The sequence below is a fragment of the Sporothrix brasiliensis genome (assembly GCF_000820605.1).
Source record: "Sporothrix brasiliensis 5110 chromosome Unknown Cont20, whole genome shotgun sequence".
NCBI classification, from domain to species: Eukaryota; Fungi; Ascomycota; class Sordariomycetes; order Ophiostomatales; family Ophiostomataceae; genus Sporothrix; species Sporothrix brasiliensis.
The window spans coordinates 5,124,740-5,150,304 of record NW_024467139.1 but is presented as its reverse complement, the minus strand read 5'-3'; the positions used below and the strand labels follow the sequence as shown (position 1 = coordinate 5,150,304).

The window sequence follows — 25,565 nt, the reverse complement described above, 5'->3', positions numbered from 1 at the left end:
GGCAAGCAGGGGGAGAGTCGAGGAGAGTCGAGGAGAGTGTTGAGAATCAGTCGGCGTGAATGCGTCAAAGAATTAAAAATAAAAACGGGCGGGTGAGACATATAGCCATTTCCTCTGGACACGGCTCCGAGGATAGCATACGAAGTATTGAGAAAGACGATAAATCAAGAAAGAAAAGGAAAAGCGGCATACTTGCTTACATCTTGGTAGCAACGTGGGAGCGAATGGGACGGCTGGACGGGCCAACCGCGCGAGGGGAATGAAACGCAGGAGTGGTTCGACGCAATGTGACGAGGAGACGCGTACCTTTGGCCTGGGATTCTGTTTTGTTTCTACATTGTATTTGCACTCTTCTATGGGGAGAACAGTTTATATACATATTTATTTTCTATTCGCCGGGTGTAGACCCTTGTGATCGACTGCTGGCTTTGCTGATGGGGGGACCCTGTTGCTTTTCAAGACGTTTCAAAAACGGTTTGCTAATGGGATGTTGAAAAAAGGCATCGAGACGTGATGCCGCGGAGACGCACATCATTGAAGAAATTACACCGCACCAAAGGCAGAGTAAAACTGCACGTACAACCCGCCTCCAATAGCGCCCGTCCCACCTGCATACAACCTACCCCGGAGGTGGGCAGTTTGCTCCGACTGCACAGTCCATGGCCCTCTCCAGATAACACTGGAAAATGTGAAGCACAATATGATAAAAAAGAAGAAAATCCGAGGGCACGAAAGCGGTCCCAGAATAGGCAAGAAGGTTGCTGATCCGAACGCATCACGCAAATCCAGGAGTTGTACAATGTACGAAATACAAGCACGTACAAATGTGCATGTACGACGACGTGTCGTGTTCATACAACGGTCGATATCGGCGTGTCTGTCTTATAGTAAAGGAAAATAAATATGTCCTTCCTGAGTCCTTCGCGGACGGGAGCGGAATGACAAGGAGAAATGGTCGTACGATGTACGTCGTCGTAGAAACAATCAAAGTAAAAACGACGAGAGTGAGTCTGAAATAGGGAAAACGGATGCGACAGGGGCGATGGGTAAGGCAACAATGCAAAGTTTGCGGCAGCAAAAAGAAAAGGCCGCGAAATCTGCAGCAAAAACTGCTTTCATGACGTCTTTGATTTATTTTTTACGGGCGTTGCGGTTTATTTACGACGCAATACGACTTTACTCCGTTCGCTGTGCTCAGGAATACGTAGTAGTGATTGTGGCTCTGGCACTGCAGGACATCTTTCCACCCTTGGGCGAGCCAGTCTCCCAGTCTTGTGCCTTGTGCAATGCGCGCTTGATCGACGATTTTGCCGTGTCATCGAGTCTTCTCTATCAACGTGGACAGGGGGTTGGTTTTGGGCGACGAGCCGTGTTCGGATCTGCAGCCCACAGAAAACGGAGGCTACCGTTTCTTTCCACTTCCAACCACGTCCGCTGAATACTCCTGCGGATGACTGACTTGGGCGTTGAGTTTTCAACAGATTCTGAGCCTGTACGATGTTTGGACGTGGGGGAAATGCCAGGGGTCGCTCGGTCTCTCGTTTTGGGCGCAGCTACACATAACCTGGCCATTGTTATTGTTCGTATCCATGAAAACAAACCCCACGCTTTCAATCCCACGCTTCTCACCTTGCCCGGAGCAACGATGCTCACCGACTGATAGCCTCCTCTGTTGATGATTGCGTCTTCGTTTGCTGTCGTCGCCATCCCCTCTGAGTTCGCTGCTGCGTGTTGCGTTTGTCGTGCTCTTGTCTTTGGTGCTACGGTATTCCTTCCACACACGCCAGCAACATGTCATTCGCTTGTCTCTTTGGTCACCGTTTTTGAATCTCACGATGCGTTTTGATTTGATGGCAAGTCCTTGTGTCATCCTCGCGGCCCTGATTACTCAAGCAACTGAAAGGCAAAGAACAGGTAAAGACCAACTTCTAAAGACCAACTTCTAAAGACCAACTTCATGACGGTCGAGGGGCAGAGCTATACCGTCATCGCCTCACATTTGACAGAAGAAGCACAGAACACGCCCAGTCTCCAACGGCGGCGCAAAGGCGCAGGAGCGAGTGAACAGGTGATCTACCAGAGGCTGATTTTGTGGCGCACAAAATAAAGAACGCCACTGAGCCCACCATCCGAGCGCGGATTGATGTTATGTTGTTCCCAGATATCCGAGAAGGCGCAAGACCCAAGGGGATACGCACGCACACACACACACACAGTTTGCAAGCACGCCAAAAAGCTGCCCATACACGTTCTACACCGACACATGGTCATTGGCCAATCACCGTAGCCACGCTGCCCACTCTCTGTTGGAGGCATCCTTTACAGTCTGCAGGCGAAAGGCAACAAATCATCGAGAAGACACAAACAATCATGTACAAAGTACAGGCTTTCAGTCACGTTGTGATGCAACAAGCGGTGTGATGAGGAGGTCATCTTCAGCATGACCACCACGACTATCGACCAAGACAGTACATAGCACAGTCACTTTTGCTGCAGACAAGGCGACAGGCAAAGCAGGCAGCAGGCAACAGGCAAAGCCTTACCTCTCGTCGACTCTGGGGCTGATCTGTCTCTCCATCTTTCTCTCCATCTCTCCATCAGGGTCTCCTCTTTTCTATGCCTACCCATGCCTTCTCCGCGTCTTCTTTTCCATCCTGGCTACGGCACATGTGCATCGCATATCCCCAGCTTTCTACAAAACCCGTTTTTCGACTTCTTCGCAGGGTTAGTCTCTCCTCGCTTGACGATTGTTGCTCTAGGCACTTACTTTGTATTGGCCTCGCAAGTCGACCGCCAAGTCGACCGCCAATACGTCTCTTGAAACGATCCTCCGGGAAAGGCAGACACTCGACACCCGGCTGGCCTATTTTCGAGGAGTCTTCCTTTGTCTGACACGCCTTCATATTACCCTGTCCTCCTCTTCATCTCGTCTCCCCTCTCCCTTGTTGTTTTGACTTCCTCCCTTGCATCTCCAACGCCCAGGGTGTGTCCCCGCACAACATACTGCATATTGTACGTGCACCGCTCGGACAGTCGGTCAAGTGACCTGCAGGGAATTTTAGACGCAGACGACATGATAAGGGCGACAGGAATCGTCTCAATGCAGATATGCACTTTGTACTAGTGTACAGCATGGCAGTGTCGATACCATCCGACCCAATATTGTGGCTATCTACCTCGTGCAGCGGACTACTCTCCTATTCTACGCCTCACATAGGAGTCGACACCAGGGCTGCTGCCCGACTGTCGAAAACACCATGTCCTGGCACTGGATGCACCACTGGTTCTGGCTCGTATGGAAGGTTTGCCTGCCGAGTCTTGTTGTATATTGGCCCCCTTCTCTTATCTTCCCCGCCCCTCTTGTCCGAAAGACTGCAGAACAAAGAAACCTGCAGGACGCGAACATGCGCGCGCGCCTTGTAGGCGTGCGGCCAAGCGATATGGAAACGGGGTCGGTGCTGGAGACGAGGTGGTGGCATTGGGTAGCTGGCGGTATTTTCCAGGCGACGAGAGGAGGGAAATGGGGATAAAAGATGTCAGGAGAATAAAAAAGAAAGCTCTGCCTCGCCCCATACTTTGTGCGTCTTCATCGCCAGTCCATCTCCATCCCTCCATATCTCCCAGACCTCAACCCCTTCGTGGAGCAGATGGAGCAGATGGGGCAGATGAAGCAGATGGAGCACCTATATGCAGACAGACAAGCCCCAGGATGCTGATGCTCTCTGCACACCCTCTTTTCACACCCTTTCGTGCCCTCGTTTACGCAATATCGCCCACACGGATTACCCACCAGCCCCACAGCCGTGGAGGCCATGCAGCAGAGGAGATTGTCAAGATGTGTTGAACAAAGCGAGTATTGACGCGAGAGTATCAAGAGTACCGTATGTCCGTTTGTACTTGTACAAATCTACAAAGACTGCTGGCAAGGACACAGCAGTATGGCGACAAAGATGTAGGATGCGACGTACGACGTTGCTGCCAAGGACATCTGGCATTCTGATCAGTGCTGCACGTTGGGAAACGTCGTTCAACGCCAGAGACCTTTCTTTGACACGCCAAGCTCGTTTACCAGATTGACGTCTGGCCGCTGCCGCCGTCGTAGCTTTTTCTTCCTTTAAGCCTCCGCCAAAACGCATTGACTAAAACAGGCATATGGCCGACGATACAAAGACCAAAAGGACCATACAAAAGAAGGAAAGAAAGAAACGCCGAACAGAGTTTTAGGTGTATTTTCGCCAGGGGCGAAAACAACCAAATAAAAGACTACGTGGGCCATCTGTCACGTCGTCCTTCGATGGCGTCCGCAGTGGCACCGACACCGATACCGATCATCGTGTAGATGTAGCACATATGGACGGCCTTCCGTTCTCGTTTCCGTTTCGACGTTTGGCGGTGCGTCTATGTCGTTGTTCCGTTGGCCGTCTATTTCTCCGTGCCGGTCTCGGCCGGTCTCGGCCGGTCTCGATCGCTCTGCTCTCTTCGTTTGAGTCTCGGGCCTTTGCCCCATATCGCGGGGAGCTTGCAGACCGGAGCAGAGATCCAAAACCCAGAGTCGGCGAGCTTGGCCAATGCACGACCCTATCCTTACGTTTCCATCGCTCCATCTCTCCATCTCTCCATCTCTCCATCCTCCACTTGTGGGCTCCTCGCCTAAGCCAAGACAATAGACGAAAGAAAAGACCAGCAGAGAGGCTCAATCCTCAAGCATAATTCACGAGAGAGGAGGCGAGAAAAGACCAGATGGGTTGGATGTCGCTCTACATGGCAAGTAATGTCTCGACGTGCAGTAAACAACAACTCCACAATTACATTACATAACAACGCAAAGTGACTTCTCAGATTCAAACGCTACGAACCTCGAGGCCCAGTCCAAGGCAGGTCGCCTTGACGGACGCCATGTAACATCGCGAGATGGTTGCAGATCCCAGGTGGAGATTGTCAGATGCTTGAGGATATGAAAAGTGTAGGATGCGCAGTGCTGTGCAAGGAATTACACGCAATGGAGTTCCAGATTCAACACTTTGAAGGGTTTTCATGCATTCGCTTATTGGGCTGGCTTTGCCTGCTTTGCGCCTAGGGGTGGCGAGAAACCGTGTTTAGTCTCAGGGGATGGCGTGTAGTGGTGTCGTCCAAGAATCCAATGCGGTGAAGGGTCTTTTTGGTTCTGTTTTCCTTTTCTGAAATCACAAAAGGCGGAAAGGCTGAGAAACGGACTCGAGATGTTGGCAGGACGTTGGCAGGACGTTGGCAGATGGTCGATTGTCGTGCAGTCGTGCAGATGGTAGGTTCGAGTTTTGCTTGGGCAGCCACTTGCATGTAATTTTGCTGCAGTTGTGAGACTTGCATGTGCAAAAGGAGGCGCTGCGTGCGAGGCGTGCTTTACAGTCGTTGTCTGCCCATGCCCTCCTACATCTCGATACATAGTATCTTGCAATCGATGCCTCTCGTTGCCATAGCAGAACAGATCTCCAGTGAGGCCTCGTCTCTGGGAAACAGTTGGTGGCGAGATGGAGGCGGGTTTTGTTCGATTTGTCTGTCTTTTAACGTTGCAACATTTTGTCGCTTCCCTCTCTTGGCAGACTGAAATATTCGCTGAAATAAACGCAAGGACCCGTCAACGCTGTAGTTTAAGTATTGGCCGAAAGCCTGGGATGTCAAGAAGTCTGTCGTCTTCCGCAAGTCGATGTTGGTGTCAGAAATTTCAAGTACATCCATCACACCTTTACCCATCCCTGTCTTCCTTGTCCTGCCCACCTTTTCTTTTATTGTCCCCTCCTCTTGTCTTCCCCTCTTTCTCCTCTTTGCTCCTTTTCCGCCCTCCACCTCCTCCCGCCGCTCTTCGTCGAACGGGGTCTAGAGCACAGTGATCGACAGATGGGCATGTAGAAAAAGAACAAAGTGAATCAGAGGCAAGAAAAAAGACTACGGGCCAGGGGCAAAACGGAGAACCAAAAGAAAGGGACGAGAAATACGGCGACGCGAGCATTTCAAGGGATGTGTAGAGTTTACAACAATTACAGCAATTACAGCAATTACAACAATTACAACAATTACAACAATTACATAAAATATCTCCGTACGTCGCGCGAATGCTCCGTCTAACCGCACTCTGCAACAAACCGGTCAGAGTCTCCGTTCCGACGCGGAAAGATGCCGCAGAAATAAAGTGTCCGGTGGGAGTTGACGGAGACGCGCAAAATTGATACTGTGATCGTAATTGACGCTGGGCCAAGCCATTTCCGTCCGCGTGATAATATAGGCGTGATATATCGGGAATTTAGATTGTAGCCGTTCCAACAAGACAACGCACAGCCGGTGAACCAACATTGTGGTGGGCAGAGGAGGGGAAATCAAACACGCAATGTGCAATGCGATATCACGAGTGACAATCAGATGCATTCGGGCAGCTCGGAGTGCTGGATGGCGTGTGGTATGCTTTGTGCGAGACAGCACCAACGCCAAAACTGACCATCTGCATGCTTGGCCATGCTTCCCATTTACTGCCAGAGATGACAGCCTCGTGATCTCCAAGCATTCGTGGCCGACATTCGACGTTGAGACGAGTATCGAATACAACCGCTACTTGTATCGGGTATATTTATATTGTGTATTTTGCTTCTTATCAAATGCAGTCCTTTGATCCTTTTTGGCTTGCATATGCATCTGCATGCAGGCATGTCGAACAAACCCCGAATGGCATGATCCTATATACGGTGAGATTGATTGCCATGGACTCTGTGCTTCATTCTCCGCGCCCCGTGAAGACACTATTTCCTCGATGAGAAACGGAGACCGAGGAGAAACAGGGAGTAGGCACCGTGTTCTTGTCGTCTTGCTGTTCAAAGACCCTCATACACAACAGCATATATATTGACTGCTGGTACGGCATCTATCGGCCCGCCGCCATGGCCGTTCATCGCCATCGGATAACTTCCAAGAGTCAACCACGAGGCAGCGTTCTCGGCCCGGATCCAATGTCGCGATAGTCGTCAATGTTGAGACACCACGATCTCTCTCTCTCTGTCACAAAACCCTCAGTTACCAAGTCGTATTGAATGATGGCCGCGCCTCGTCTGCTGTTTAACATTCAATGCCGTTGTCGGGACATGATGTACTCATTTTCGTCAGACCATTGTTCTGCCAACGGTTTCACCGTAACTTATCACACTTTTCCTCGGGCTGCCTTTGGCGTTGTGCAATGTACTTTGCAGAGACATCAAGTAGTAGTTTTCCGATGTGAAGCTGCACAGAACGGGTGCAGTCACCGTTCTGCAGACGCAGGTCTGTCAAGTATTAACTATCAATTATCACACCGCCTACATTCAATCTATAACAAGAGTGAAAGGGAGGGGCGTAGCTGCAGCTATGCACACGCTGCCACCATGACTGGGGTTTGAGGGTGTGTAGCAGCTGCAGAAACACATTTGAATTTCGAGAATAAGTTGTAGAAGAGGAGCAGCTCGTTGTCGTTTGTCGCCTACAAAATTGAACACGCAAGCTGTCTCACACCATACGGAAATTGACCACCAATCCATCTCACCGATGACGTGACAATCCGCAGTAAATGTTTTCATAGTTTGAGGATGGCCAGAGGGGGGAAAACAGTAGAAAAATAACTCGACAACAGTGAACAATGCACATTGACAGATTCCCTATGTCTGAACATCCAAATCCTGATGAATCCGGTAAAGACCCCGAAAAGACCAGACAGGACCGTTAAGAAACGACTGCTCGTCGTATCGCGTATTTTCCAAGTCTTTTGCCACTGGTAAAAACAGGATGAATCCTGGCACTTGGCGATAACGTTCATGATACTAATGAGTGAAGCACAGCAGCTTGCCTGCTGGCCCTCGTATGGCCAAATGCAAGAAGGAATGCCATTGCAGCCTTCGCCGGTTCTGCCTAAGTAGACATCTTGCGAAATGCACGTCGATACACTCTTCTGTTGTTTCTGCAAACCCTCGGCGTGGCTTAATTCTGTTTCTGTTTGTATTGCAGTCTGCAAGCCCTGTCTGCAAGCCCTGTCTGCAAGCCCTGTCTACTGTTTCATGCCGGCCGTGAGGCCGAGAACCACTCAATACGCCGCCCAACAACGCCGTACAAATCCGAAGATAGAACCAGAACGAAGAACAAAACAATGAACAGAACAAGAAGAAAAAGAAAGGAAAAAGAAAACGATCCAAAAGTATGGTGTACACAGATAGTATAACACACGTTGAAACGCGAAACACCCGTAATCGTAACAAGAACAAGAGTACGGCTACCGTCCCACGACGGTCCGCGTGCTGCTGCCGCCGGCATCCGTGCCTGTCTCTCCCAGAAGACTGTTCGACACGCTGCTGCCGTCGGCCTCGTCGTGGCGCGGGCTTCGTTTCCGCTGGGGTGCCGCCTTGGTCGCCGCGCTCTTTGACGTGGTCGATGCGGCCGACGCCGCCATGCCCTGGCCTTTGCCTTGGCCCGCCTCGCCGCCGTGGCCGTCGTCGCCGTCGCCGCCTGGCCTTTGCCGCTGCTGCCCTTCCAGCATCGACGCAAACAGCTCCACCCCCTTGGGCGGCCGGTCCATGTCCTGCCAGAGGTCCGTGGGCAAGAACTCGCCCACCTCCTGCCGGAAGTTGGCCCGCTCGGCCCGGTCCGCCTCGACCAGCCGCTCCACAGCATCGCGCGCCTTGCGCCACACCGTCTGGATCTTGGCCTCGACGGTGCGCCGCCGCTCGGCCTCCAGGATCAGCGTGTCGTAGGCGTGCGCATAGCCCTCGTAAAACGCGCGCAGCTCGTCCATGTCGGCGAGCCGGTCCGCGACGACGGCGCGCTCGTTGGCCCAGCGCGCGGCAAACTCGGACTCGGCCGCGGCGTAGCTGCGCAGCCGGCTGCCAATGTCGTGGAGCACCGCCAACGCCTGGCCGGTCGCGACCGACGACGCGTGCGTCGCCTCGGCGTGCGCGTGCACGGCCGCAAAGGCCGCCTCGGCCGCGTGCAGGTCGGCGGCCATGTCGGCCACCACCTCGTCGACCTCGGCCGCGTCCTGCAGCACCACCTGGATCATCTCGGCGCGCTCCTCGGGCGACACGGGCTGCAGGGCGTGGGCGTCCTTGTCGGCCTCTGCGCCGTCTCCACCGCCATCACCACTATCGTGGTTCCCGCGGCCTTCGTGCTCGGCAATCATGCCGGAGATGGACACCGGGTCCTGCTGCGGCGGGCCGCTGCCCGCCGCCGCCTTCCAGCGCGCCATCTCCAGGCCGCCCTCGGTCGTCTTGACGGCCGTCACGCACAGGTCAAAGTGGCGCGTCAGCGACGTCAGGTTCGTGGCCATGCGGTGGGATCGCTGCGTGAGTGTGGCCAGCAGGTGCGGCACGGGGTAGGGCGATGCGGCAGGCTCGTCGCCGTCGTTTTCGTCTTCTCTGCCCATTTCGCGGCTGCTGTCGCCGTCCTCCGGCACCAGAGGCAGCGGCGGCGGCGGCGGCGGCGCGGCCGCCATGGCCTTGTTGAGCGCCCGCAGGTCCGTGTCGAACCGCAGAAGGTCGCCGTCAAACGACGTCTGCGCTGCCTGCAGCTCTGCAATGCTCTGCTTGATGGCGTCCCGCAGCGCCTCCACGCCCGCCTCGTCCACAAAGTCCAGCAGCGTCCGCGGCGCCTCGCCCGCCGGCCGGAACACGGCCGCCACCGTCGTCGCCCGCAGAATCTCCATCGTGTGCTCGAGCTGTTCGTTGGCCGCGTCGAGCGTGCGGATCAGCATCCGGAAGTCGCGCCGGCCCGCATCGTACGCCCGGCTCATGCCCCGGCGGATCTGCAGGAGGATGGCCGCCTGCTGGCGGATGCCGTTCCGCAGAAACCCCGTCCTGGCCGCCTCGGTCATGGCCCCCGTGTACAGCTGCCGTGCTTCCGTCGCGAGCTCGTTGCTGCGCAGCACCTGGCTGATCGTGCCGAGCGCGCGGCGCGCGGCCAGCAAGTGCTCGACCAGCGTCTCGACGGGCACCACCGACGTCGACGAGGCGCCGCCGCTGCCGACGCTTGCACCGGTCCCGGGTCTCGTGCCGTCGTCGTATCGGCTGTGGCGGCTGTCGTGGCTGCTCGCGTAGCGGCTGTGGTTGTCGGCATCGTCGTCGGTATGGCTTCTGTGGCTCCTGTAGCTGTGGTTGTCATTCGCGTCGTCGCCGCCAACGCTGCTGTTGCGTCGATCCGATCGCCGTGACCGTGAGCTCGCCTGTGATGGCGGCCGGTACGGCACATTTCCACGCCGGCCTGGCATAGTCAGTCGTTGATGACTCTGAACAGCCTGGACGGAGATGGGATTGTGTTGCAAGAAGGTGAAAGGAACGGGGGCCAGGGGAGCTACAGCAGAGGTAGCCTTGCTGTGGCCCCGCTTTTGATACGGCAGAACTAGATCACACGCTCACCGCCCGCGCATGACGTCGTTTGCAAGGTCACGTGCACTTCCAAAGACAGTGATCAAAACGACTTACACGACGACGATGTGTTGGATTCGCATAGTTATGTGGACAATGGCTTGTTTAATCGTTTTATACGCTATATGGTGATTTGGGCCCGTCGTTCTTTTAGAGATAATACAAAAGATAATACAAAACGAGTTGTTTGGATGTATAGTATTTTTTTTGGATTATTTATTGAAGAAAAAGAAATTAATGCAAACTACAACAAAATAGGTATCGTGATCGAAATCAAAAGCAATTCTTGCCTGGCTGTCACTGTCATCCATGATGTGTTGTCCTCTTGTCCCCCCCAGTTGGTTGTACTCGTCTCCACCAAGCTCGATGGCGTCTGTGCCGTTCGTCGTGACATGACGTAGATACCTGGATCCGTAAATTGACAAGCATCTTCATCTTGACGTCCACTGACGGAGACGGTGCTTGTATACCGTAGCAGGATCGTCTACGTATTGGAGTGTCCTGTATAGACGCTGTTAGGGTGCGCGGAATAATGACTACGTCTACCAGTAGAGTTTCGAGCAGTGACTTGCCCGGATTTGCAGTCCTCTGGAAGGTTCGCCAGAAGAGTGAAGGAAAATGAAGAAAGAAAACAATTCCAAAAAGTTCAAAGCAATATATTACCCCAGAAGGCCTTTTGTGTCCGAGGCCGCCCTCGCAGAAACAATGCTATGTAGGTACAACAAATTTGACGAGTGCCATGAAGGTGGGAAGTCTCTTTGGCGTCAGATGCGTTGACCAAAGATAAGATCCAAATGTGAAACGAGAAAAACGAGAAATCAAACGCTTTTTCAGTCCCTTCCGTACAACGACTCCATGGCACGAGGCTTAGAAGCTCAGAGACTCCGCCTCGGCGTGCTTGTTGCGGTTCGTGTAGTCGACGACCATCTTCACCTTCTCCTTGGTGGCGGCCTTCTTGGACGGCTTCATGCGCGTGACGCGGCCGCGCTTGCGCTTGTCGCCAATCAGCTTCACCTTGTACTTTTTCTTCTTGCCGTCGTCGTCGGACTCTTCCTCTCCCGACTCGTCGTCCTCGTCTTCGTCCTCATCGTCGTCGTCCTCTTCCTCATCGTCGTCATCGTCGACCGAGCCCTCGCCAAGCCAGTCTTCAATGTCCCCGACCTCTTCGTCGCTCTCGTCAAAGTCGCTGACGTATTCCACGTCGCCGCCGTCGGACAGGTCGTCCGCATCCTCACCATGCCGCAGCGACTGGGCCTGCCGCGTCGCCTTCTTGGTCTTGACGCCCTCGTACTCTTCCTCGAGCTCCTCCTCCTCGTCATCGTCATCGCTGCCCTCCTCCTCCTCCTCAATGCCCTTGTCCATGTCCTTGTCGCGCGTCGCGCCGTCCTCCCGCTCCATCGCCGTCAGCACCTTCTTCCAGATGGTCTCGCTCACATTGAGCGGCTCGTGGCCGTACGTGCCCGACCGCAGCCGCTGCAGCAGCTCGCGCTCAATCGTCTTCTCCAGCTGCGCCGCCGACTCGGCCTTGCGCTCGCGCGCCCGCTCGCGGTGCCGCACCTTGGGCGCCAGCTTGGCCACCGTCGTCTCGCCGAGCCGCGCCTCCTCCTTGGCAATCTTGCGCATGCGGATGGCGACCTGCGTGAGGCGCGTGAGCCGCTGCTTGTTCTTGTGGATCAGGAACTTGGGCCAGTAGATGAGGCGGTCGTCGATCTGTTGCAGGGCCTCGGCGTAGTTTTGGGAGAGGCGGATGCGCTCCCACAGCTTCGACGGCAGATGGGCACGCTCGACGGTCTTCATGTACAGGTACAAACGGCCGGCTGGGCAGCAGAGAAGGGGCTGTTAGCGTTCGGTCTCGTGCCGTTTCTGTCTGGGGTGTTTGTGTTTTTCACGTACTCTCTGGGTTGGCGCGGACGGTGGCATATCGTGAGTTGGCCAGCGGACAGGCCTGCCGCGAGCAGAAACCTGTGACGTTGTATTCATTGTGGCAGAAGTTCTGGCCGCTCGGTGCTCTATGACAGGTTGTTAGAAGGAGACAAGGGCGAATCGGTGCGACAACGTGCAAAACTGAGCAAAATACAAAGGCACGCACTTGAGCTTATACGAGCAAAACTGCTTGTCAATAATGCCCCAAATAATCTCGTCGGACGCCATCGTCGGTTGTGCCGATCCGTGGCCCGTCGATCAGGAAAGAGTCGGTCCGCTTGTTCGGAGGGGAGAGGAGGTGGTCGTAGGGAAAACTGTTGTCGAAAGAGCAACGAAATCGACGGTGCAGCAGAAAATTAAGTTTGGAATATGGAGATGCGTCTGCCGCTGCATAGAGCAGGGAGAACTCAAGGCGAAAAAAATGAAAAACGAGCTAAAACTTTTTGGCGGTGGGCAGTTCTGCCGGGCGGTGTGTCAGGATGAGGACAAGTGGGGCATGTCTGTCCTGTAAAGTGGAAGGTACGGAGACGACAGAGGCTAAAGCTGTGATTGGTTCACAAAGTCTCACCAGAACGGCAGCCGCGACTTACACCGACCAGTGTTGACGTATGGGGCTCGCAGTGTTCTTTCGTCATAATTACGTTTGTACGTTGTTTATGACATTTTATTTACTGCACACATTTCCCCTTCCAGGGGTTTGGATATGTATCTGTGCTTAGGACTGTTTCGAAACGTGCACATGGCTCACGTTTGAGCCTCACAAAGGGAGAGCGGTCGAAAAAGTGATGCATCACCAGCAGTGCTGAGGTCAGAATGCTGTTGGTCAGAGACCATACAATCCTGCCAATAGTAGACAGAGGACAAAGATATGCATGCAGTAATGAACGAGAATCCCCGTCTTTTTCACGGAACTAATGCGGCCTGGCACGAGAGCGTGGCCAGAGCTGACGGAGAACTGCAGGACGATTCGCGGACAATGCAAGCCATGATGCACTCCTACTTGACGATATGTCATGAAACAACTGCTCAACGTGGCGGGATCTGCTCCGCCATTGTTTGGCTGCAGCTCCGTTCTCTGGCGGCAGTTTCAGGTATTTTGTCAGTCCATCACAAGTGACCATCAAGTCACTGTACCGGTCTGCCAACCTTTGTTGAATGTCTTCATTTTCCGCGAAGGAGAAGTATACGACAGAGAAGACTGTATAGAGTGAAAAAGTGACAGAAGCCGTAGCAAGACAACATGGAGAGAGTAAAGCTAGCACGGTATCGGAAGCGTCATTCTGGTATAAAGGCAACGTCAGATCTCCTTCTCCCTGGACATGCTGCTGTTCTTCAAATCATCTAAACAAGACCACAAAAGAACACGAAACACCAAACCATCAATACATTACCTCAAAATCCAGAACTTCAGAGAACCAGAACTCAAGGCAAGGCACACTTCCTTTGTCGTCTTCATATGGTGCAGACTGACTAACACAAGTATCACGACAGACACCATGGCCCATACCGACCACCACTGCCCCGGTCGCAAGGGCAAGAATGGTTGCCGCCGCATTAAGCTTGGCAAGCTGTCCTTTTGCCGCGTGCACCAGATTGCGTGCCTTGTGCACATGTTCTACCACATGCGTTGGGAGCCGTGCGCCAAGTGCCGGGGCAACAACAGAGTGAAAGCCACGGCGGACGAGCCTGTCAAAGCGGTCAAGACGACCAAGAAGCGGCAGTGGTCGTTCTGGAAGGGCGGCAAGAAAGGTGGAAAGAAGAACTGAGTCGACGGTCGAAGCCATGCCCCAGAGCATGAGAAACATCACTACCCTTTCCTTAGCTAGACAGACTGTGCACCTTTCGAGACGTGCTCACCTGGGCGGAACAAGAGAACATACTGTGGAGGACGATATATTCTTGGATTGTACCTAGCTTGAATCAACAAACGCGCCTCTCTATTGCGGCAATGAAATTTGTGAGAATATAATTTGCAGCTTCACTGTGGCACACTTGCTTACGTTATGGCTTCGGACCATCGTACCTTCCTATCTAGAAATATTTTCTAGAAGACGCAAGATGGAGAGTCACTACCTTATATGGAAGGGGCCGTGTGTATCACTACTTCCGTTTTATCGGTAGTGCGTGACTCCTTCCCGAAACGCTGCACTATCGTAATGTCACCATGTTGCCTCCTTTTCCTTGGGGCTTTCTCCATTGTCCCAAACAGAAAGAGCGATGGGTGGTTTCTGTGGACTTGAAAAATTTGCGTCCATCGTTCTGTGCAATGTCTATCCCTCTACTCTCACAGCTCCCTCCCATCAATCGTTGCTCACTTTGACCGTGTCCGACATGTCCGGCACATTGAGCTTGCGCGCCTCTGTCAGGTCCTGGAGTCCTGTCCGCCGGAGCACGTCCACTGTCGCGTCATAGTGCTCCTCCGCATACGCCTCGGCGTCGTGGCCCAGCACCCACGCCTCTCGCCGCAGGCGCATGGCCTCCGGGTTCGCACGGATGGCGTCCATGTCGGTCTTGTGCCACGTGTCCCGCGTCGTCTCGCCCGTCTTCTGGGCGGCCCGCACGCGCTCGTAGCGCAGGGCCTCGAACGCCGCAATGGCCTCGGGCACAAGGGCGGCCGAGCCGGCACGGCGCAGCGTCACACCGAGCGTCACGCCGTCCTCGACGGCCTGGCTGGCGCCCTGGATGGAGGTCGGCAGGAACGGATGGGCGGCGTCGCCAAGGAGGGCGATGCGGCGGTGCGGGCTGGTCCAGGTGGGCAGCGGGTCCCGGTACACCAGTTTCCAGTCGACGAGCGGTTCCGGCGTCAGGTCCAGGATGCGCTGGACCACGGGGTCCCAGCCGGCCAGCACCTTGCGCGCATCGGCCACGGGGGCCTCGAGCTGCCAGCTCTCGTCAATGTCGGCGACGTCCTTGTGCGTGCAGACCCAGGAGAAGCTGCCCTTTTTGAGAGAGGCGGCAATGAAATGCACGTCCGGGCCGATCCAGCAAATGTGCTGGTCGCCGTCTGGGTTGTTGTAGAAGAAGGACGTCAGCGGGTCCTTGGCGATCGCGGCGCCGTCAAACCACGCGCGGTACACCGCATAGCCCGAGGCCAGCGGCTTGTCCTCGTGGCCCAGGACGAGCGTGCGGCCCAGCGAGCGCACACCGTCGGCGGCCAGCACGACGTCGCCCTCGATGCGCTTCGTCGCCTTCCTGCCGTCGACGTCCACCTCGACGTCCACCGCTGCCGTGTCGGCCGTCTCATGGTACTGCACGACGCGGTGGCCCAGCCGAATGTCAATCCCGAGATCCTGTTCGGCATAGTCCAGCATCACGCCGTGCAGCTCGCCCCGATGGCCGTCGTACCGCGTGCCCCAGAGCTGCTTCTCCTCGGCCCACTCCTGCCGCAGCAGCGGGTGCCCGTCAAACGTCTTGATCTGCAGGCTGTTGGCGCGGTGGCTCAGCGGCTCAATCTTCTCGGCGACGCCGGGCCACCGTCGAAAAATACGGCTCGAGTTCTGGCCGAAGCTGATGATGTCGCCGAGCTCCTTGCGCACGGGAAACTTTTCGAGCACCGTGACCGTGTGGCCCTGGCGGTGGCACTCAATGGCGGCTGTCAGGCCTGCAAAGCCGGTGCCGACGACGATGACGCGGATGCCCGTCTTGGGTGCGGTCGGGTTGGTTGACCCCATCGTGGTGTGTGCAATGGGATGTCGGTGAGTTGATCGTGTTTAGGTTCTGGAGTTGGCGAACAAACGTGTTACGAGTGTACGATTTCCCTTCACTCTATTCGTCTCCATCTGTAGGCTAACAGTGTCACAGCGAACAGGGTCGTATTAGAGCACGGGCAAATCGGCCTTGGTGTTGATCGCGAGCGGAGCGATCCAGCCCGGCAGCATCCACGCGACGAAATGCTGGTTAGCTGACGTTTAGTCGTCTTACTGAGCTCTGACAAACGCCGAACTGTCCCCGTCGCACCTCAATTTGCAGACGCAACGCCCTCCGAATTGCGAGAGCAGCCTCGTCTTGCCTGGCAGCTATGGAGTCTTATGAACATGGCTTGCGTGGCCAAAGAATGAAGCTTTCCCCGGGAACTTATTCTCCGGAGTCGTCCCTCAATCACATTCCCCCCCAACTCTAGTTTCTTCTCCAACAAACAAACCGACGCGCCAGAGGATGGAAAAGGATGAAAGCAAATGCTGGGGAAGAGGGGCGCCAAGCAACTTTGGGCGGAACAGGGGTGGGCGGGAGCGAACATATGAGGATACCATGGAGGGTTGCATCGGTGCTGCTTTTCCCCTTTCGTCGTCTCCTCACACTCGGCAGTTGTGCCGCAACGATAACTTACACAGGACAACACGGTTGTTTACCTCGTTGGCCATTGCGGGCGATGCGACATCAACGAAGCAATCGGACAAGCAACGCTGCACCAGAGGGGACGGGCCACAAAGGATGACGGCAGAGACTGACCGGCTGTACGGGCCTTGTGTCTTCATTTCGTGTCGAGATGGATGTTGACTTAGTCGAACGGAGTAATTACTTATGTCCCGCAAGCATTCTGCCAATCGTTCAAATTTGGAGAATCACCGCAGCGGTTCAATGCACAGTGAGCCACCCAGAGACGGAACACGACAGGAGAGTCTTCTGGCGACATCCACGGCCCATTGATTGCTCTGCAGTCCGCGACGGGCTTCCATTTCCAGCGAATTTACGACCGATCATTCACAACCGTTTCGCTGGGGGATAGACAGGATACACGACCTGGTATGCAGAGACTGGACCGCCAATTTCTCAGGCTCGCATGGCCCCGGCCGTCTCATGATCGTCGAACGCGATGTTGCTGTCTCTCCACTCGGTCTAATGTTACCGTTTAACAACTTTGGCCACTGGCGAGGTTGCTGCCCATGTTTTGTCAGTTCTTACGTGTTGCCATCGCCACCAAGCGATCGTTTCCGACTGCCCCTTTTGCGTTCTCGCTGTTTTGTCATTAACATAGCCTTTCACACCATCCAAATCACACCCTGCCTTGCATCTCGGGACGCACCCAGATATATAACCAAGCCCACGATCCAGGACTGCCGTCATCCTTCGGACGTCAGCATCAGACTCGGCCTTCTTACACTCTCGTGAGAGATATCATCATTTTATTGTGAATTGTCTCTCGCTGGTACCCTACCAATACCGCAATGGTGTGGGGCATCTTGGAGACCCCTAAAGGGGCCCATGTTCCAGGCACAGGTATGACGCCCGTTCTTTCTTACGATGATCCCAAAGGAGTGGCCTGCTGAATAAGTAACTGCTTCAGTCGTCCTGGCCGACCGCTCTGAACTCCCGCCCGAGTACGCACACATCCCGCCCGACCAGCTCCGCCATGGTACCGGCCACTTTTCAAATGTCGTGCTGTCGCCGCAGCCGACCAGCTCGCCCAACGATCCTCTGAACGTGAGCTACCCAAGATGGGAGATACCAAAGCAGCGTACTGCACCGTGCTGCACCGTATACTGACAAGGATAGTGGCCCGTCTGGAAAAAAGACCTCGTGTTGCTCATCACCGGCTTGTCGGCGGGCGTGGTCGGCGCCTACGGCCCCATGCTGTCGCCCGGCTTCGTTGTCATTGCGGCGGACCTGGGGATCGACACCAACACGCTGTCCCAGGCCACCGCCTGGGTCGTCCTTGTCATTGGCCTTTCCCTCTTTGTGTTCAATCCCATGGCCAAGAAGATGGGCCGCCGTCCCGTCTACATTGCCTGCTCGATCATCATGTTCTCGGCCAGCCTCTGGGGCGGCCTCTCCACGGGCTACAACTCGTTTCTGGGCAGCCGCATCTGGGGCGCGTTCGGCATGGCGCCGTACGAGGTGCTCGTGCAGTGCACGATCGCCGACCTGTACTTTGTGCACCAGCGGGCGACGCGGATTGCCGTGTGGAACATGTTTCTGCTGTGCGGCATCGCGGGCGGGGCGCTGATTGCGGGCTACATTATCGAGAACCAGGGCTGGCACTGGACCTTTCTGTGGTGCGCGATCCTGTTTGGCGCGCTGCTCCCGCTGGTGTTTCTGTTTGTGCCGGAGACCGCCTACGTGCGTCTGCCGCTCGCCCAGCGCTTCCCGGTGCCGCCGCAACCCGGTGAACGTGAGAAGACGGAACTGGCCGACGCTGCCGCGACGAGTGAAGTGGAAAAGACGAGTGCCACTGGTGGGCCGGTTCCGATCGACCCCGAGTCGGCGTCGGCTGCAGCCGCCACGGCACCCACGGAGGCGAAGCACAGCTTCTGGCGCTCCCTGCGCGTCTTCACGGGCATCTACTCGACGACGGCGCCGCTGCGCATCTTCCTGCGCCCTTTTGTCATTTTCTTTTACCCAGGCGTGTTTTGGGGCTTTCTGCTGTACGGCGCCACCCTCACGTGGATTGTCGTCTTCAGTGTCGTCAACGCTGGCATCTTTACGGAGGCGCCGTACAATTTCTCCGTCTCCCAAACGGGTCTCATCTCCCTCTCGCCGTTTGTCTTTACCCTGCTGGGCGAAGCCATCAGCGGTCCCCTCAACGACCGCATAACTGTCTGGCTTGCGCGCAAGAACGGCGGCATCTACGAGCCCGAGTTCCGGCTTCCCCTCGTCGTGATGCCGCTCGTCATTGGCGCCGTCGGCTTCTACGGGTTTGGCATCACGATCCACTACCAGACGCACTGGAGCGGCCCTGTGCTGTGCTTTGGTCTGGCCAACATGGCGGTGGCCTGCCTGAACGCGTCGGTGTTTCCGTACATTCTGGACGCGCACAACGAGCTCAGCGAAGAGGCGTTTGTGGCCATCAATGCGCGCAATTTCCTGACGTTCGGCCTGACCTACTTTGTCAACAACTGGCTGCGCCACTCGGGCGCGCTCAACGTGTTTCTGGTGCTCGGCAGCATCTACGTGGCCGTGATTCTCACCACCATTCCGCTGTGGGTGTTTGGCAAGCGGGCGCGCTTCTACATTGCCCACAACCAGTTTCTGCAAACGTTTATGCACGAGGATTGAGGAGGGCGAGGAACGTAGTGGGATCTAGGAACGTGTCAAACAGACTACTAATATAGAGTATAAACTGCGTGCAACACAGCATCTACAAGTTGTCGGCCCTTCCTATGTACATCACGCTTCACGGCTGTCTCCGTCTATGCCCCAATGTTGGCCAGCCCGCCACAGGCCTGCACCACCGTGCTCTGCCGTCGTCGGCGTGCCCGTCGCGCCCGCTCCCACACGGCCAGTCCGGACATGACGGCCATCAATGCCCAGCGCTCGCCCAGCTGGCCCGACGCGCCGCTCCCGAGAAAGGTAAAGCGGGCCACGGTCTGGGTGCGCGACGCGTCGCTCGAGTCGTCGTCGTCGTCGTCGTCCCCGTCCCCTCGGCGCTGTGTCGCCCACAGGGCCACAATCTCGCGGCCGTCGGATGTCCGCCGTCGAGCAGCCGCGCGACCGGCTTCGTCGGCAATCAGCTGATCGAGGACGAGGTCGGACACAATGGACGAGGGCCGCGAGGGCGTCGCCGCTGTAGACGTGGTCCGCGTGGAGGACTGGACGGCCTGGACGGCCCGGATGGCCTCGGCCAAGGGATCCGTGGACTCGGCGAGGCGGACGAGCTGCCAGCCGGCGTGCCAGCAGGGTGGTGTTGGGTGTGTGTAGGCCTTCTTTTGTGCCACAGGCACAGGCACAGCACCGGTCGACCGCCGCGACAGGGCCCGTCGCAGCAGCTGGCCTGCTTTGACACTGGCGCGTCGCAGCGGTGCGCCCGGCGCCACCACACGATCGCCGCCGCCCCCCGCAGCGACAGGCACCGACGCGTCGTCGTCCAAGGCGCGCAGCTCGGCGCCCGAGCAGTATCGCCACTCAAAGGCCTCCCGGCGGGACGGACGGCGGCCGCTCACGAAACTGGCCGGCCCGTCGGCCTCCGTCTCCACGTCGACTTCGAACCGGTACCGCGTGTGCCAGCCAAGATGGGCGTGCAGCGTTTCTTCCGTACGGCCCGCAGGAACGTCGTCGTCGTCCTCTAGTGGCTGGTGCCCTGTTGTCCGCCGGCGGGCCACGGGCGGCAGCCCGATGGTGATGTTGCCCAGCGATCGGATGGACTTGACCGACGGCGACAGCCGCCCAAACTGCACATCCGCCCACGCGCCGTCGCGGTCGGCGTCCAGGCCACCGTAGAGCACCACCGGTGGCCGGCCCATCGACGCGTGGTCGTGGTGGCGGTGGTGGTGGTGCAGTCGGCAGGCATACAGCGGCGGGTTCGCAAAGGGCCAGGACGCACCCGCGCTGCGGCCCCTCTGGCTGTGATGCCGCGTGACGCGTCGCCCGCCACCGCCGAGGTAGTAGGTGACGCCGTCGTCGTGGTTGAACACGTCAAAGACGGTCGGAAAGGCCGGCTGGAGGGCCGTGGCATAGCCGTAGACGGGCGCGTCGTAGTAGGCGTCAAAGGACACGTCGCGTCGGGGCGGGGCCGACGAGGCACCGGACGGCCCATCCGCATCCTCTCGCACGGTTGACGCGAGAGAGCACGTCGATGCGTTGAGCGACGTGTACGAACCCCTGTCCGGTCGGCCGTCGTTGGCCTCGACACAGACCCGGTCGTCAAGGCATGTCGGAGACGGAAGAAGGCTCTCTGTCAGCGAAGCATCGGCGACGTCATCGCTGATGGTGTCAAACGGGCTCAGCGCCTTTTCGTCCATGCTGGACACGTCGTCCGAGCTGTCCGAGTCCCATGCAGTGTCTTCCATGTCCACTGTCGCGTGCTCGAGGATGCCGCACAAGTCGGCCGCGTCGACGCCGTTCTTGACGTCCATGTCGATCCCGCTGTCTCGCATCGTGTCGTCGACGCGGCCACCGAGGGTCGCCCGCACCACGGATGGCACTGCGACAGCCGCCATTTTTTTGAGGATAGGAAAGCCTCCAAAACGCGAGATTGCCATCGAGGAAAGCGGAAGCAGGAGAGGGTGCAAGACGGGAGAAGGAGGATTATATTGGACAAATAGAGGAACAGCCCAGAAATTGCGGAGTGTCCCAACGGGGTGGGTGTGCCTTAGCGTGGTGGTTATTACTATAAGGCAATAAGGATAATGGGGAAGAAGCCAGGAATACGGACTGCACATATCCTATTTCCTGGCTGGACTTGTCAGGGCATCATGACGGTCTTTATACAAGTGCGTTCGACTCGCTGTGTATCTATCGGATCGTGAACGAGAGACAAGGCAGAATCAACAAAAGACAGGAAGAGAAAGAAATGACGCACGCTGACGGTTGCTGGCCGACTTGTCGTCTGCCGACTTGTCTTCCATTTCCCCATTTAGAACAAACTGTTGACGGCCTCTGTTGTCGTGCTGTCGTGCTGTCGTGCTGTCGTGCTGTCGTGTCTTTGGAGACTCGATGATCGACCTGCCTTTCATCAGCCACCACATCTTCACTCTCGGTTGCTGTTCCGTGTCGATCGTCTTTATTGCGTGATTTAGTAGCTCTTGATTTTGTTCTATTTTGGATTGTATTTCCACCATCTCCACGCCCATTGCAGTCCACGGCTATACATTCTCACTTACACCGCCAACAAAGACAAAAGACACGGCATGGAAAGGCCCGCCCGTGTGCCTGCCAATGCACAAGTTTATGCAGCAACTGTGCACTGTGCACTGTTGTCGAATGGGCCCGTCACGGAAGAGCAGCACAGATTAGATTGCGCATGGGCGCATGTCGACGCAGTGGTGCTGGCGAACGGAGAAAAGTGCACTGCCCCTGGGGATCGACCAGATCGTCCCGGTCAATGCACAAAGCAGTACCCGGACGGGTCCGTTGGGGAAGCCACGAGCAGCCGCCCATCAGCCGTTCCTCCTGGCGATCATTTATGCGGCTGAGTTTGTACATCCCCCACATAATACGACCGTAATAAAGCAATGGGGATCATAACAAAAAGTAAAAATAAAATAAAATAAAATAAAAAAAGCATTGACAACTATTTTGAGCAAGCTTTTTTCTTTCGTCTGGCCCACGCATCTCACACTCTACTCCCAGTAGTAGGACAGAATGTCGAGCCCCATAAAGTCGTCTGTGAACAGCTTGCCGGCCTCGTTGCCCGCGGCGCCCGCGCACACAATCAGCGGCAAAAAGTGCTCGGCGCCGCCGCGCGGGTGCGTCACATAGGCCATGGGGAAGTCGCGCCACTTCTCGAACAGGGCCGCGCGGCGGGCCGCGTCGGGCTCGGTGGCGGCCGCGGTGACGGCGGCGTTCCAGTCCTTGAGCTGGGCCGCGGTCCGGGGGTCGCGCGCGATGCCCGAGAACATGAGCCCCAGGTTGTGGAAGCTGGCGAAGCCGGAGCCGACGAGGGCGACGTTCTCGTCGCGCAGCGGCGCCAGCGCCTGGCCCATGCGGAAGTGCGCCGCCGGGTCCTCGCCGGCGAGCACGCTGACCTGCACGACGGGGATGTCGGCCGCCGGGTGCGCGAGCAGCAGCGGCACGAACACGCCGTGGTCCCAGCCGCGCGTGTCGTCGAGGGCGGGCGCGAAGCCGCCCGCCTGGGCCAGCAGCTCGGCCACGCGCTGCGCCACCGCGGGCGACCCGGGCGCGTCGTATTTGAGGCGGTACGCGGCGGCGGGGAAGCCGCCAAAGTCGTAGAGCAGCTTCGGCCGGGCGCCGGACGAGACGTGGGGCACGCGCTCCGACCAGTGGGCCGTCACGACGACAATGGCCTTGGGCCGCCGCTCGGTGCTGTTGAGGCCCAGGATCGACGGCACGCGCTCGCGCAGGCTCCGGCTGATGTCGGCGTGGCTGGGGTCGCCGAGCACGGGCATGGGCCCGCCGCCGTGCGACAGGGCGACGACTGCGGCGCGGGGCATGTTGGGGGGAGACGACGTGGGAGCGGAGGACGACGAAAAGGACGAAAAGGACGAAAAGAGAGGCTGCGTCTTGGCTTTGTAGGCGAGAAAGGTGGCGCCGGCGGCGGTCAGGAGGATGGCCGGGACGCGCGCAGAGAGCCGCATGGGCGGCGCGGCCAGCGGACGGAGGAGCGCGAGCGAAATGGTGGACGATGGTGGACGGCAGGCGACGAGAGGCACAGAGCAGTTGATACGACGTGGCAACGTTGAAAGAACGCAAGACAGAGATGACGTATAGGCCAGGGGAAAACGGCCTGTCCCGTATATATATCCTCCGATGCGCTCGGAAGCAAGAGCTCCAGTGGCCGTGCTCCGCTGTAGCTTGCGGGCGCTAGCACAGTCTCCACTGGGGGCTGTGGCCCTGGAATTTAGTGGCGGAGTGCAACATACGCAGACACAGGCGTATTAGTAGGCAATGTGTAAGCAAGTGTGCGGGCGAATGCTGGGGGCCACTGAAACATCTGCTGACGGATATCGGGTCGGCCAAAGTTGTGCGCACGGCCGCGATCGTCACATAAATCGGCCGAAATGGACGTCGGACGGACGAAGTGTGAGAGTCATGCACGTCGTACTTTGCGTTACAAAATAGGTTATATCTCGGCTGGGGATGTCATATGGGATTGTTTATTCGTCTGAGACGTATGTATTTCGGTTATTATATTTCTCAAAGAATAAATTCGAGAGCAATTATACACAGTGGATTGGATTGAGAACACATCAACACAACAACAGCACCGCCTCACCGCCTCACCGCCGCTCTCCTCTCCCCTCGCCCCTCTCTTTCCGCCCTCACGCATCGTTGACGTGCTGCACCTGCGGCAGGTCGCCCTCGCCGTCGACGTCCTTGTCGCGCGCATGCGCCATGGCCTGCGTGTCGGCGCAGACGTAGCCCTTGAACTGGCGCGCGGGCACGCCGGCCTCAAACATCTCGTGGATCTCCTCGAGCGTGCGGTCGCGCGTCTCGGGGACAAAGACCCACGTGAAGACGAAGAGGATGGCGTTGCTGCCGAACCAGATGTAGCCGTACTTGGCGCTCCAGCCGAGCGACGCCGGGTTGATAAAGTAGGGCGCCGTGAAGACGGCGAGCCAGTTGCCCAGGAAATTCATGGCCGTGGCCACGCCGTACGTGTGCGCGCGGAACGCGTTGTTGGGGTACTCGCCGCCGAGCAGCCAGGCGTAGGGCGCGTAGGCCACGTAGAAAAAGGTAAAGAGCGTGATGAAGGCGACCATGACGCGGCCGGTGGCGGCCGCGCCGGGCGCGACGGTCCAGGCGATGGCAAAGGCCAGCTGGCAGAGGCCGCAGGCGGCGACGCCGACCATGACGATGGCGCGGCGGTCGACGCGGCGCACAATGGAGATGCTGGCGAGGACGCCGAGCAGGCCGAAGCAGGTCATCATGATGGAGTAGGCAAAGGCGTTCTCGATGCCGGCGACGGTCAGAAAGTACGTCGTGTAGATGTTGATCCACGACGACCCGTTGGCCGAGTGGAAGCAGATGATGGCAATGGACAGCAGGCTGCGCCGCCGGTTGACGCCCCGCCACATCTCGATCCACAGCCGCTTGCCCTCTGTCTTCTGCAGCTGGTCGCGCGTCGACGCTCGGATCTCGTTGAGCTCGCCCTGGAACTCGGCCTCGTCAATCGCCGCGTTGCGCAGCCGCCGCAGCGCCGCCGTCGCCTCGGCCTCGCGGCCCTGCGTCATCAGCCAGCGCGGGCTCTCCGGGAAAAAGGCGAGCGCCACGCACTGGATGGTCGGCACCACGAAGAAGACGGCCAGCGGGATGCGGTACGCGTTCTTCGTCAGCAGCGTCTTGGTGCCGTAGTCGACGGCCGCGCCGACAATCGAGCCCATCGACAGCTGGCACTGGTAGATGGCAAACACGAGGCCGCGCAGGTGCGCCGGCGCCGCCTCGTTGACGTAGATCTGGCCAAACGTCAGGAACCAGCCGACCGAGATGCCCAGCAGGAACCGCGCCACGTACAGCGCCGCCAGGCTCGTCGAGCCCATCATGATGGCCGTCGCCACAAAGTTGAGCAGCGACGCAATCCAGAGCGCCGGCCGCCGCCCGAAGCGCGCGCTGTACGGCCCGATCAGCAGCGAGCCGACAAACGTGCCGATGGTCATGAGCGACGAGATGAGCTGCTGCACCGTCGTGTCGATGGCCAGCTTCTGCGTGTGCTCGTCGTAGTAGCCAAACACCTTGAGGAAGCCCGGCATCGCCATGAAGCCGCCCACCAGCGCATAGTCGAGGCCGTACTGGAAGCTGGCCAGCGTCACGAGGCAGCAGATGGCCAGGCACTTCTTGTGGCTGCCGACGTCCAGCCGCAGCGGGTTGGCCAGTTCAGCGCCACCAGCCATGATGAGGTGGAGGATG

At 57.3% G+C, this 25,565-nt stretch overlaps 8 protein-coding genes across 8 annotated transcripts; 2 read left to right on the top strand and 6 right to left on the bottom strand.

Moving 5' to 3' along the window:
- Positions 1–8,260: 8,260 nt before the first annotated feature.
- Positions 8,261–10,246, bottom strand: SPBR_06882 (uncharacterized protein; the record flags this gene model as incomplete). The annotated part of the gene is made up of 1 exon (XM_040765138.1): positions 8,261–10,246. The coding sequence occupies one exon, from the start codon at positions 10,244–10,246 to the stop codon at positions 8,261–8,263; it is 1,986 nt and encodes a 661-aa protein (XP_040617360.1).
- A 1,024-nt stretch (positions 10,247–11,270) lies between these two features.
- Positions 11,271–12,554, bottom strand: SPBR_07340 (protein MAK16; the record flags this gene model as incomplete). Its single annotated transcript, XM_040765594.1, has 3 exons — positions 11,271–12,220; positions 12,297–12,412; positions 12,493–12,554. The coding sequence occupies 3 exons, from the start codon at positions 12,552–12,554 to the stop codon at positions 11,271–11,273; spliced, it is 1,128 nt and encodes a 375-aa protein (XP_040617359.1).
- A 1,268-nt stretch (positions 12,555–13,822) lies between these two features.
- Positions 13,823–14,092, top strand: SPBR_08025 (uncharacterized protein; the record flags this gene model as incomplete). Its single annotated transcript, XM_040766275.1, has 1 exon — positions 13,823–14,092. The coding sequence occupies one exon, from the start codon at positions 13,823–13,825 to the stop codon at positions 14,090–14,092; it is 270 nt and encodes an 89-aa protein (XP_040617358.1).
- Positions 14,093–14,626: 534 nt separating this feature from the next.
- On the bottom strand, positions 14,627–15,997 carry SPBR_07274 (salicylate hydroxylase; the record flags this gene model as incomplete). Its single annotated transcript, XM_040765528.1, has 1 exon — positions 14,627–15,997. The coding sequence occupies one exon, from the start codon at positions 15,995–15,997 to the stop codon at positions 14,627–14,629; it is 1,371 nt and encodes a 456-aa protein (XP_040617357.1).
- A 1,494-nt stretch (positions 15,998–17,491) lies between these two features.
- SPBR_06958 (cycloheximide resistance protein) lies at positions 17,492–19,319 on the top strand (the record flags this gene model as incomplete). Its single annotated transcript, XM_040765214.1, has 3 exons — positions 17,492–17,543; positions 17,611–17,747; positions 17,820–19,319. The coding sequence occupies 3 exons, from the start codon at positions 17,492–17,494 to the stop codon at positions 19,317–19,319; spliced, it is 1,689 nt and encodes a 562-aa protein (XP_040617356.1).
- Positions 19,320–19,453: 134 nt separating this feature from the next.
- On the bottom strand, positions 19,454–21,199 carry SPBR_07005 (uncharacterized protein; the record flags this gene model as incomplete). The annotated part of the gene is made up of 1 exon (XM_040765260.1): positions 19,454–21,199. One exon carries the CDS (start codon positions 21,197–21,199, stop codon positions 19,454–19,456), a length of 1,746 nt encoding a protein of 581 aa, XP_040617355.1.
- Positions 21,200–22,321: 1,122 nt separating this feature from the next.
- SPBR_07615 (extradiol ring-cleavage class 3 subunit b) lies at positions 22,322–23,296 on the bottom strand (the record flags this gene model as incomplete). The annotated part of the gene is made up of 1 exon (XM_040765869.1): positions 22,322–23,296. The coding sequence occupies one exon, from the start codon at positions 23,294–23,296 to the stop codon at positions 22,322–22,324; it is 975 nt and encodes a 324-aa protein (XP_040617354.1).
- A 684-nt stretch (positions 23,297–23,980) lies between these two features.
- SPBR_07127 (sugar transporter) lies at positions 23,981–25,549 on the bottom strand (the record flags this gene model as incomplete). The annotated part of the gene is made up of 1 exon (XM_040765381.1): positions 23,981–25,549. The coding sequence occupies one exon, from the start codon at positions 25,547–25,549 to the stop codon at positions 23,981–23,983; it is 1,569 nt and encodes a 522-aa protein (XP_040617353.1).
- Between the last annotated feature and the right edge of the window lie 16 nt (positions 25,550–25,565).